General features: G+C 42.9%; 1 protein-coding gene across 1 annotated transcript in view; it reads left to right on the top strand.

Annotated features, from left to right (window-relative positions):
- LOC8041380 (sodium- and chloride-dependent betaine transporter) overlaps positions 1–12,965 on the top strand; it is a 124,022-nt gene that overhangs the window by 68,693 nt on the left and 42,364 nt on the right. Inside the window, exon 4 of the mRNA XM_029992822.4 lies at positions 12,066–12,333. Coding sequence (XP_029848682.3) covers positions 12,066–12,333 — 268 coding nt within the window. The remainder of the gene's footprint in view (positions 1–12,065; positions 12,334–12,965) is intronic.

The following is a 12,965-nucleotide window of genomic DNA, read 5'->3' as shown; positions in this document are numbered from 1 at the left end:
TCCCGCGCTGGTGCGGTCTTTCGAAAACATGAGGTACAGGACGGTTCCTCGAGGTCATGTTGCACATCTCATGGCGTTCACTAGACATGCGAGCGAATCTTCGACGACACATATTGTTCCACGGCAAAGAGGTGCCCGCTCAGACGCCTCTATCTTCTTTCATCGTGACAGGAACTACAAAGCCCGTAGACGATGTCACCGGTATTCACCGAGAATTCGTGTTTGGAATACATTTTAGCGTTCAGAAAACAGGGACAAAGAGTAGAAACAGACAGCACAGTGCGCTACTAACAACTGATTTTATTACATGAAAAGACACTTTTATACCATCCGAGTTTCTGATTTCGCTCCACCACTAGCCAACCCGATGCCAGGCCGCGTCACTGAGGAACGCACGCTCCTTGTCCAGTAAATCAATTGAGGCCACGCCTGACACATGCTGCACCACCCTTCTTAATGTCATCTGCCTCGAATATCTCCCTCACAGTTTTTTCCTTGTGCCGTGCCAGAATCTTGCTCTCGGAAAACAACAGCACACACTTGCAACTTTGACATATTGATCAGACAGATGACCGTCCCGATAATTTCCTACTTTAAGTTTGTGTTCCCTCAGGCTATCATTAACACATCTACCGGTCTGACCTATATACTTGTTTCCGCATGATAAGGGGATCTGATATACTACTCCCTCCTCACATTCAACAAAGGGATCCCTGTGTTTCACCGCGCAGCGAGAAGGGGCCTTACGAAAAGGATCTGTCATCCTACATAATCTACTAAGTTTGTTTGGTGCGGAAAACACTACTTTCACGTTTGATCTATTGGCCACCTTTTTCAAGCCATGCGCCGTTTTGTGAATGTACGGTATCACCGCGACCTTTTGTTTATCTCTGAGAACCATTCGGCGAGGTGTTGCAGTTCCTTCATATCAAACTAATCTTTTCTGAAAGACATGTGTGTTGGATGTACCACCCTAGAGCCCAGAAACCCCTGTTGCCGTACATTTCAGCTCATTCGAAACTGGTAAAAAGGAGTATTGCCAATATGTGCGTATTGAACGCCCTCAAAAAATCATGCCACCATGTGATGTCAGAAGGCCTGGGCACGCAGTATAGGCGGTTGTTGGCAGCTGGCTTCCCGAAGAATGTAGTGGTGTCAGTTGCAGAGATCGTACTAAAAAGATTGCGTAGTGAAGATTACCCTCGCCCAATGGTTCTCAGAGATAAACAAAAGGTTGCGGTGATACCGTGCATTCACAAAACGGCGCATGGCTTGAAAAAGGTGGCCAATAGATCAAACGTGAAAGTAGTGTTTTCCGCACCAAACAAACTTAGTAGATTATGTAGGATGACAGATCTTTTTTTTTTAAGGCCCCTTCTGGCTGCGCGGTGAAACACAGGGATCCCTTCGTTGAATGTGGGGAGGGAGTAGTATATCAGATCCCCTTATCATGCGGAAACAAGTATATAGGTCAGACTGGTAGGTGTGTTAGTGATAGGCTGAGGGAACACAAACTTAAAGTAGGAAATTATCGGGACGGTCATCTGTCTGATCATTGTCAAAGTTGCAAGTGTGTGCCGTTGTTTTCCGAGAGCAAGATTCTGGCACGGCACAAGGAAAAAACTGTGAGGGAGATAGTCGAGGCAGATGAGATTAAGAAGGGTGGTGCAGCATGTGTCAGCGTGGCCTCAATTGATTTACTAGACAAGGAGCGTGCGTTCCTCAATGACGCGGCCTGGCATCGGGTTGGCTAGAGGTGGAGCGAAATCAGAAACTCGGATGGTATAAAAGTGTCTTTTTATGTAATAAAATCAGTTGTTAGTAGCGCACGGTGCTGTCTGTTTCTCGCCTCTTGGTCCCTGTTTTTTGAGCGCTAAAATGTATTCCAAATTCCAAAACCAACTAGCCCAACAATCTACTCTAGAGAATTCGTGATCCTTATGAAACTATATAGTATATACCTTTTCAACGTGGGTGCCGTCATTTTAAATCGCGGAACTAAAGAAGCTCAGGTTTTAATCGCGACTGTCTATCGGTATTGTTTTGCCTTTTCTATATAATCTTGTTAAAGGTTGTAATGCCTTGCTTTCTTTTCCATCCCGCATACCAAATTTGTCAACGTATACATGACTGGGGACAAGGGAAAATGAAAAAGGTCTATATTTTTATGCTGCGTTTGTCGTTTGTATAACAGCAATGCTCTGGAGCGTTAACTTGGTACACCATGCTCCATGGCTGGCATTGCTCCCAGTGAAGGTGAAGCTGCGCGCCTATTTGCGTGGGTTCAAAGGGCGCTTAGTAATAGACGGCAGTCAAGTTCCGGATTAAGAGAAGGAAATAGAGGAAATTAGAAAACTGACCGCATCTCTACATGGTGAATGATGTTGATTGGGGCGAAGCTCTGGTGGTGCTTGTCCGCGTAGACGCTAAGCCGCAGCATGCCGAGCCTTTCGTTCGTTCTCATCCATGTCAGAAAGAGCATGTGTGGTATGGAACGTGGTTATATACGCACTTGACCGCAGCGCCCTCTCGTCTATAAACATTGAGCCAATGCATGCAAAGTTTAACGCGATTGTATACGCATTTGACCGCAGCGCTCTCTCGTCTATAAACATTGAGCCAATGCATGCAAAGTTTAACGCGATTGTATACGCATTTGACCGCAGCGCCCTCTCCTGTATAGACGTTGAGCGGCTACATGCAACGTTTCATCCATGACATCCCCAGCTCTTGAGTTACTACCACATCTCAGAGCCCCCTACTCGTCCCGCAGTCGTGGCCGAGTGGTTAAGGCGATGGACTAGAAATCCACTGGGGTCTCCCCGCACAGGTTAGAATCCTGTCGACATGCGCAAACATTTTTCTTTTTTTGCCCTACACGCGCACGTGAGCACGTGAGCACGAGCACCAGCAAGATCGATGTGAGTACGGACGCCGGACGGACAAGGCTAGACCCTAAGGAGCTTCGCCCCTAAAAGGGGGAGGTGGCTTTTAAGAACTGACGTTCGTGTTTGGACAGCGCAAGGGCATGTCTTTGAGGTGCGGCGACACTTCTTACGTTGTAGATGAAAATTTTAGTCAGTGCGGTGCCACTGCTATCCAGGGTTTTTTAGCGAGAATCAGACAGTAGTGATACACGACGGCACACCCATATGATCCTCATCCAGATCGAAACGGGCTGAGGTGGGGACTGAACCCAGAAGGCCTGCGTTCTGCAGCACGAGCTGCAGAAGGTGATTCTCCTTAAACGGGTACGGAAGCGAAATGTTTCCAATTTTATTTCGTTTGCTTAGATTTGGTCCATGTTGTGCCGGCCGCCCAGAAACACTAGCCTAGACTATAGTACTTGTGGGCTGCAGGCAAAGAAAAAAAAAAAAAAAAGAAATCTAATTTTAAAACGAATGAAAATATTTCAGAATTGCGTGTGGTGGCGGTCTGTGATGCTCCGTTGGAATGCCGTCACGTCATGAGTTCCTAAGAATAAGCGCCAGTTTGCGGCAGTATGGCTCTCTTGTGGAGTTACTTAGTCCTGAATGTGACTTGGCGGAGGACGCTCCTAAGCTGAGACTGCAGCCAAAGCTACAGGCGCGAGCTAGCCCCCGCTCCTGGCTTTAAGATATGTATTACAAGAGCGAGCGCTCGATCGTTCTGCGGAGCAACGCTTCAAACAAGCGACTTCGAGCTCTCGTGGTTGTGGCATTGGCTGCTGTCTCAGCTCCACAGTGCTTCTGCAACGTGCATTCCACACCCTCGGGGTCGCCGTTTTTCGGAGACGTAAGGTAGGATCTTGATCTGAGGATGCGGGGACCTCTGTCAGCCCAAACATACGCCATTGCTGGGTACTGACGGTTATTTCTACTTACTAGGTCCCTCGAGCCACTAATTCTGCGGTGTAAGACTTAAACGGTGCTGCGAACGCTCGTGGCACGTAAAATACAGGCTTGGCCGCAAATGATGTTAACGGCAAGTTATGTATAGGCTATGGGGAGTACAGTCCTCGGATATTAGTACTAGGCGGGATTGTTAAAGCCCCTTTTATCATGAGAAAAGTGGCGCCATTCATTGTTGTAGAAATGCTCGAGGCACGTCGCGCGCGCCACTTCTGGGAAATTTATGGCGTCTGAAATCTAGCTCAGTGCTGCGCTCTGCCGTCATGATCTTCCCAAAGGCTGCACGTTGCACGTGCCTCGTGCAAAGACGAACCTTGCGATACTTTTGAAACACGAAGGGGCTTTAGGAATTGTCACGCGTTGACGCCACCAAGCGGCAAGCCTCGCAACTACAGTATCCATGACCGTCCGAGAACTTTTCACGTCACGAGCTCGATACGCATTGCGCTTCTCGCTGGCCGACTTTGAAGCAAGTGACAGAAAGCTCGTGCTCACGTCATTTCGTTTCCGTACCACTTTAAGGCTGGTTGACATATTTGCAAAGATTGCATTCGCATGCAACTGAAACGGCCGAAACGACCAAAACGCCGTAACAACCGTGAATCGTGGATTGCTACTCGACGTTACCCCACCCCTTGCATCGCTTGCCGTGCTGTGTACGCCGAACACTTGTCCCGGCCAACGCAGATGTGTGAACCAGCCATTATATAACAGTCATTGTCGGCGGTTTCTCTAATTTATAAATGAAGATAAAAAAGGACATGACATTTGATGTTAAACACTAAGTGCACGTTGGAGTAAACACCCAATTATTCATAAACTCCAGTCTATCGCACCATGCTCGGCTCGTCATGAGAAATAATCTGCCGCTATCAAAACTTCCGCTTTAGAAAACGATACGTCAGGCCACACCAGCGGATCGACCGTGACCAGAGCGGCAAAGTGAAATCAGATCAATGAATATGCGTCCGTTTAGCACAATGTATAGAGGGCGACCTGACGAGCTGAGTCCTCCGGCGTACCGAAGGTATACCAAAACAGTTTCATCATCACGCTAAAGTGCACAGCTTCTTTTTACTTGAGCTAGTTGGTACATACTTGATTATGGTCAGCTGAACAATTACAAATTAGCGGTGTGTATTTATTTCCTCTCACGGTTTTTCTAATTTGTAATTGTTCAGCTGACCATATTCATGCACAGCTTCCAATGTGACGAGCGCGTGCCTTATGGTCATCTATATTCGTATTCACCTCAAAAGCTGTATCATTGAAAAAAGATGTTTGTAATATAATAGGAAATTCCCGGAGAATTTCGGTCAAAATTAGGAAACGGTTCTGTTAGATTAAAATGCAGACACGCTTATCGGTTAAAATACACGGCTTCTGTTATTCGTCGTGAATACAAGTTTTTGGTAAATAAACAGTATAAATGTACTTGTATTATCGGTAAAGAAAGCAAGTGTTTTATCACACTAAAAAACGTAATTTTCCCTTAAATAAACACTCGACAAAACATCCCTTTATTTGCAAGAAAACATTCAGTTCGGCAGCAGTTCTTCGACCAACAAGCATATAATTTCTGTCTTATCTGCTTTGCAGCGACGGTTATTGGCATTTCTCGCTGTTCATCATCCGTGGAAATTCAAGTCACTGTCACGTGGTCAACGCAAAGGACGCCAACAGACGGCGACTACCGTCGTCGGGGATTATAAAAGAAGACAGCGGAGCCAGGCCCGTCGCAGTTCGGCAGCAGTTCTTCGACCAACAAGCATATAATTTCTGTCTTATCTGCTTTGCAGCGACGGTTATTGGCATTTCTCGCTGTTCATCATCCGTGGAAATTCAAGTCACTGTCACGTGGTCAACGCAAAGGACGCCAACAGACGGCGACTACCGTCGTCGGGGATTATAAAAGAAGACAGCGGAGCCAGGCCCGTCGCAGTTCGGCAGCAGTTCTTCGACCAACAAGCATATAATTTCTGTCTTATCTGCTTTGCAGGTGAGAGTCTTTATTTTTAATTTTATTTTTTTTTTTTCCTTTTTTACTGCTGCCGAACACAGCACGTTTGTGTTTTCTACCTGCAAAGCGTGTATTTGTGTCTCCTGTTTCAAAGTGCATCACAGATTTTTTTGTGTCGTTATAAGCAAACAACTCCTTGTGATAAACGAGAGATGGCCAAGGAAATGGCCAAACTATTTGAAGACCTTAAGAGAGAACTGAGGCAAGAACACAAAGAATTAAAAAGCACGATTGAAAGAGAGCTGCGCGGAGAGTTAAGGGAAGTGAAAGCAAGTATGGAATTTATTAACAAAACGTTTGAGGAAATGAAGGATAAGCTAAATGCAACAATAAAGGAAAATGCGGAGCTCAGGGCGGAAAACAACGAACTTCGATCGGAATGCAAGCAATTGTATCAACAGACCAGAGAAAGTGAAAGTCGGCTTGTATATTGCGAGCAATACAGCCGAAATCGAAATGTTGAGATAAAGGGAATCCCACCCCAGCAAAATGAAAACTTGCTTGACATCGTGGGAAAACTGGGAGTCGTGATTGGCGCGCCCATACTTGAAACTGATATCGAGGTGTGTCACCGCGTTCCCGTTCCGAACAGTACGGCTAGGAACATTGTTGTTCAGTTCATACGCCGGGACAGGCGAGATAACTTCCTTGGGCATGCCAAAAAACGACGCGTCAGTTGCGAGGACCTTGGCATTAGTTCGGGTAGCTCTGTGTATGTGAACGAGCACCTTTGCCCCGCGCTAAAAAAACTGCTGGGAGTGACTGTAGCAAAAAAGAAGGAATGCAACTGGAAATTCGTTTGGGTCCGAAACGGTAGCATATTTGCTCGTAAGGCTGAACAGACGCCGTTTCTGAAAGTAACGTGTGCTGATGACGTGTGCAAGATAACGGCGAGCTAGCAAAAATTTTTTTTTTTTTTTTTTTTTTGTTGTTGTCTTTTGAAAAACGATGTCTGAATCCTTCATTTCACCTTTTAAACTAAAAAATCTACTTGAGAATGAGTCTGCATTTCAAATGACAATTATCCACCTAAATGTTCGATCTGCAAGGAATAAGCACGATGACCTCGCTGTTTTGTTTGACTGCATTGGACCGAATATTGACGTCGTCATGCTAACTGAAACGTGGTACAGTTGTAGTGCTGATTACTTTCTGCTTCCGGGATATTCTCATTTCAACCTAAATAGAAATGATAGGCTAGGCGGTGGTGTTGCTATGTTGGTAAAAAATGAAAAAAATTGTGAGATATTAGAATCGTTCTGTGAAATTACTGATTTTTATGAGGTTGTAACTGTACGTTTCAAAAATACTCTGCTCTCCGTCGTATATAGGCCACCAAATTCTCCGGTCATACCATTTTTTAATTTTGCGGAGACATTGTTCAATTATGTCAATGATAACAATTACAAGGTAATCATGGGTGGTGACTTCAACATTGATATGATTTCGAACTCTGGCCAAAAAATCTCTTTCTCAAATCTTATTGCTTCAAATGGGTTGTCGAATATTATCACACATCCTACAAGAATAACAAATACGTCATCTTCTATGCTTGATTTGTTCATCACGAACTATGAAAAATCGGTGGTATCATCAGGTGTTCTTTCTACTGATATCAGTGATCATCTTCCCATTTATTTTTGCTTGTACAGTGAGCACTCCCAGAAAAACCGCAGTGACCCTGTTCCAATGGTTAAAATTCAGTCTATCACCCCTGATCAATTGCGTAGTTTTCGAGAAGAAATTGAAAAGACATCTTGGCAACATATTTTTTCAACAAAATCAACAAATTCCTCATATAATTTATTCCTCGATACATTTAGTGCAATTTATAGTAAACATTTTCCTTTTGTCAACCTCAAAGCATCTAAGAAGTCGCGTAGGCCTTGGGTCACGCCAAAGCTACTCTCAATGATACGGGTTAAGACTAATTTATATCAAAATTTTTTACGAACAAAAGAAATTAGCAAGCTTGAAACCTTTAAGAAATACCGCAACAAACTCACAAGTCTGCTAAGAAATGCTAAGCGTGACTACTACAATAATCTTTTCGATCCGTTAGAAACTAAGAAACCTGACGTTATGTGGAAGAAGATACGGTCAGTACTGAATCATAAGCCATTTCAAAACGTGCCCCATGAAATAAGTATAAACTCCATTAAAATAACAGGAGTGAACATGGCAAATGCTTTCAATGATTTCTTTGTAAATGTTGGTACTTCTGGTGTGTCATCGTCCTGCCTAAACAAAGTTCTAGATTTCATGCCAGTATCGTATACGAAATCGATGTTCCTATTCCCCACGGATGAGTCAGAAGTCTACTCGACCGTCATAAATCTTAAAAATAGCAAAAGCGTCGACGCTGATAACATGCAGGTAAAACCTATAAAATACGTCATTGATATTATTGCACCATATTTAACATACATATATAACCTCGCATTAGAAACAGGCTGTTTTCCCCTGAGAATGAAGGTATCAAAAATTAGTGTTCTTCATAAAGGTGGTGATAGGCTTGACATAAATAACTATAGGCCCATCTCAATCCTTCCTGTCTTTTCTAAATCACTTGAAAAACTAATACACAATAGACTCATAACACATCTTGATAAGCACGCTTTAATTTCCGATGCGCAATTCGGTTTTCGTAAACATCGATCTACCGAATTGGCTTTATTAAACCAGAAAGAACAAATTGTGAAAGATTTTGACGAAAGAAAGATGACACTAGGCGTCTTTCTTGATTACTCAAAAGCCTTTGATTCCATCGATCATGATATTTTACTTGCCAAATTACCATTTTTTGGAATAAGAGGCGTAGCACTCGATCTCATAAAATCATACTTAGAAAATAGGAATCAATACGTGTCTTTTCTGAATTTTCATTCGGACAGGCTTTCTATCAAATCGGGTGTTCCTCAGGGTAGCATTTTAGGCCCATTGCTATTTATACTATACATAAACGACATTGTGCATGTGGCCAAAAGCGATGATGTAAAGCTGATAATTTACGCTGATGATACAAGTATTTTTTTCTCCCATAACAATCTTTCTACTTCTATTGCTACAGTGCACGAAGTGCTAAAAAAAATCGCCGCCTGGACGCTTAACAACAAACTAAAATTAAACTGTAAAAAGACCAAAGCTATTTTGTTTAGGCCCAAAAATAGGAAAATAAATAACCTACCTCATCTTACAATAAACAATGAAGAAATTGAGTTTGTGGATTGTATTAAAACTTTGGGTGTGTTGTTTTCTTATGATATGAGCTGGAATGCACACATAGACTACATGCAAGCAAAAATATCTAAAAATGTAGGCCTGCTTACAAGATTTAAAAGTTTACTTCCTACTCGAATTAAATTAACTATATATAATACATTAATTTCTTCTCACTTAAATTACTGTAACCTGATATGGGGCACCACAACAAAAAGTAATCTGAATAAGTTGCATCTATTACAAAAGAAGGCCGTACGTGCAATTTCAGGAACTCCATTTCTTCATCCAACTAAATCACTATTTAAATCCCTAAATGTCAAAACCGTTGAGCAAATGTATCCTTACAAGCTTCTGTCAACGTATCGCAGGGCTCTTCAACACAATAATGTTCATTTTATTAAACTAGTCAACCTAAAACATCGCGTCATCCTACGCAACCTAAGACAAAATGAACCCTGGATGATTCGCCCAACGCGTACAAATTACCTAAATCAGACGCTCCATTTCAGATTGTCCACCATGTTAAATAGTTTGTACAGAAAAGGTCGCCATTTTGAATCACTATCACATAGGGAATTAAAAGAACTTACTTTTCTAGGCGATTTTTGAATACTGCTGATATTTTTCGTTATGAACTGGATGTATTATTTCATGTACGATTGTATCATTGCTTTAATTATTCGAGTTCTTCTTTCACTGGCCTGTGTGTTTTTCGTCTATATGTTTTCAACAAATTTAGTATTGCATAAATCAAGTTTCTGCATTGCTGTGTACTAGTCTCTGTACACTGTGTAGTTGCAAACTAAATTTTAGTCGTTAAATTGTTTGAAGCTGTCGCAAACTGTACGGGGGCTGGGACCCTTGTCAAGCTGCTCTTTAGCAGCTTTTTGCCCCAGTCCCTGTTGTCATGTAAAATGTGACAACGAATAAATTTGATTTGATTTGATTTGATTTGATTGCTGACATTCACGCATCCCATATATTTTTGGTAAATAAAAATGATAAACAAAGTCAAATTACTGCAGAAATACTGAACTTTCCTCATTCCTGCAAAACGGATGATCATTAAATCAGTCAACAAAGTCATAGCTAAAATAAATTATATTTGAAGGAACGTTTATTCGCAAATACGGCTGGGTGTTGATTAAACATTTTAACCCTGGGGATTTTTCCATTCTCGTGCATAATAATTCCAAAAAGTAAATATTATATTGTTTTTCTTTGCTGAATATGTGATAAGCGCCGCAATGTAAAATTTCGAATTTTATATCAACCTTAAAGTGTAGTCGACAAACGTCGGAGAGACACCCACATTCAGAAATCATTACTTCAGTCGCAGAAGCCAAGAGGCTCGTCATTATTCTCCGGTAGTAGCGAACTCAATCGATTATATTCACAATAGTCTCTGCTGCGCTAAACGGGCTCTAAAAATCATGCTTCAAAGGCTCCGGTAGCGAGGTAAGCGGAACGCGGTAACGGTTTGCTAAAAGTCCCCAACGATCAAGTTACTGCACTTCTTTATGGTGAATGCCGCAGCTCATGGACCTCCATTTTGGCAATCCCAGCGCCATATACGAGACACAAGAACTAGGAGGGACATACAGCAAGCGCTGGAAGCTGATATATAAAATTTTGCCGAATAATTGACTTCGCGTGGTCGTCAGCAGCAGTTTTGGGTAAAGATCCCATATGAGAGCTTCCTACACGTAGCGACATTCTTTGAAGCGCCGACTGCGTGACGGTGCAGGTTTTAGGAAGCGAATGGCGGCACACAGCAGATATTTGGTCAGCATCTTTGTTTTCACGTAACAAATGTCGCAGTCACCGGCCAAGCCGAATTCAAAAATAAGGCTGCCTTATATAGCGATTACGTGAACGTAGTATGCGTAAAGGGAGGTGCATGAATGGTGTGGCTGTTTTGTTGCTGCTATTTGTACTTTGTATGTGTGAGTTCACTGTAGCGTATTTTTCCGCTTTTTTGTGTATTTATATTTCGTCTCACCTTACCATGGACTAGTTGCGAAGGCTCTGCAAGCTTGAGCGCAAATAGCTCACACTTTTAACATGCGCTTATAACAATAGTCCATGAGATAAATACCAGCGACAGTTTCGCTGTAAACATTTTCTCGCAATCTAAAAAAAAAACAGATACTATTTTTCACAAACTTCCAGAACAAAAACGCGCTTTTTGTTTACAAAATTTTTGTTATTTTTAAAAATAGAAACTGTTTTTTTTTTTCACAATTTCCAGAACAGAAATTTGCTCTCTTTTTTTAAAAGAAAAACTCAGTTGTATTAGAACAGAAACTGTTTTTCTACAAGGCTGGGCAATAAAAGTTCAGGCATATTACAGAAAGGACAAGAACCGATAATGTTATTTTTTTAACAAAAAAAAAACAAAAAAAACGGGAACAGAGAAACAGACGAAAACATATGGTTTGTGGCAAGAGAACTGCCAAGCTTTTTTGTTTTTTACATATTTATTTTTTACAGTGTAATAAAAAGACCCGGCTCCTTGCGGAACGTTACTGATCTTTAAAATAAAGGTGCATCTTAGACAGCTTTGTTATTTTTATCAAGACGGATACGTTTCAAACGCCAAAAGCATCGTCTCTTACTTGGGCAACCAAATCTTGTAAGAACTACTTCGTGGAGCGTAAGGAAATGAGCAAAACTTCTTTTTTATTATTTTTTTTTAATGTGAAACGAGTACAGATGATTTCGATGACTTACGTTTTGTAGGTGACGGACACCTTTTAGATGATCTTTGGTGATCTAGAAGACGTTTTTGATCTAAAAGATTCTAGACAGGATTCCGACTTCTAAATGCATCTAGAAGAAGTCAGAATCCTGTCTATAGACGAGATTTCAAGCACCAGGACGTTGTAGTCCTTCGCCACTAGTCTCGCTTACCGATTCCGATTGCCTCGCAGTCACAAGCTGCTGGAGGTGAGCGGCGGCATCGACTCTCCCGGAGAAGTGCGCTGGGAGCTGCTGGCTTCGATCGGGCTGTGCCTGTGCCTGACGTACGTGTCCCTGCGCAAGAACACCTTCTTCACGGGGCGCATCAAGTACGTGCTCTCGCTGGCGCCCATGCTCATCATGATCGCCTTCCTCATGAGGGTGATGACGCTCGAAGGCGCCACCGAGGGAATCATGTACATGTTCCAGCCCAACATCAAGGAGATCAAGAACGCTCGGGTGTGTGGCCCAATTCCCCCTTATGGTCTAGCCCGCGCCTGCACAGGTAGTCACGCGACATTGTAACAAGTATCCACATGTCATCAGCACAACTGGTGGGTAGAGCAACTTATTATCTATCGAGAACAACAGCACGCGCTTAACGGCGCAGAGGAGACAGCTATGACTGCATGCAGTGAATACTTTCTATTGGCATCGTGCGCGACCAGAAGCGTCACTGTGGACGGCTTTCCACGAATGACCAGACGCTCACTACGATGTATTTGGTAAAATTAATGCTGCTTTCATCGATAGAAATTAGGGTCACGTCTCACCGTCGACGTTGACGGTGTTAGTTTAACAACGCGGTTACTCCAATTAAGCTTCCACTGGGCACTTTACACACGCCATCAAACGTTTCATTCCCGGCTGATGATAAGTAGCCAGGTTCACAACTCATGCCGTCACGGCGAAACAAATCACGATTGTGACGTCACGAAGAAGAGCTATACTAGGGCGCCACCGAAACATCTCGGCTAGAGTGCATCAGTGTTGTTTGCTGGCTGCGGCCGCCAGCCCGGCAACATTCAGGCACTCTAATCTCGGCACTAACAGTCACTGACGGGGAGAAAACGGCAGGAAATCTCTTTCGG

The sequence above is a fragment of the Ixodes scapularis genome, unplaced genomic scaffold (genome assembly GCF_016920785.2).
Source record: "Ixodes scapularis isolate PalLabHiFi unplaced genomic scaffold, ASM1692078v2 PGA_scaffold1__304_contigs__length_218370807, whole genome shotgun sequence".
Taxonomy (NCBI): Eukaryota; Metazoa; Arthropoda; class Arachnida; order Ixodida; family Ixodidae; genus Ixodes; species Ixodes scapularis.
Note: the sequence above shows the minus strand (reverse complement) of the source record. Positions and strands in the feature narration are given on the sequence as shown.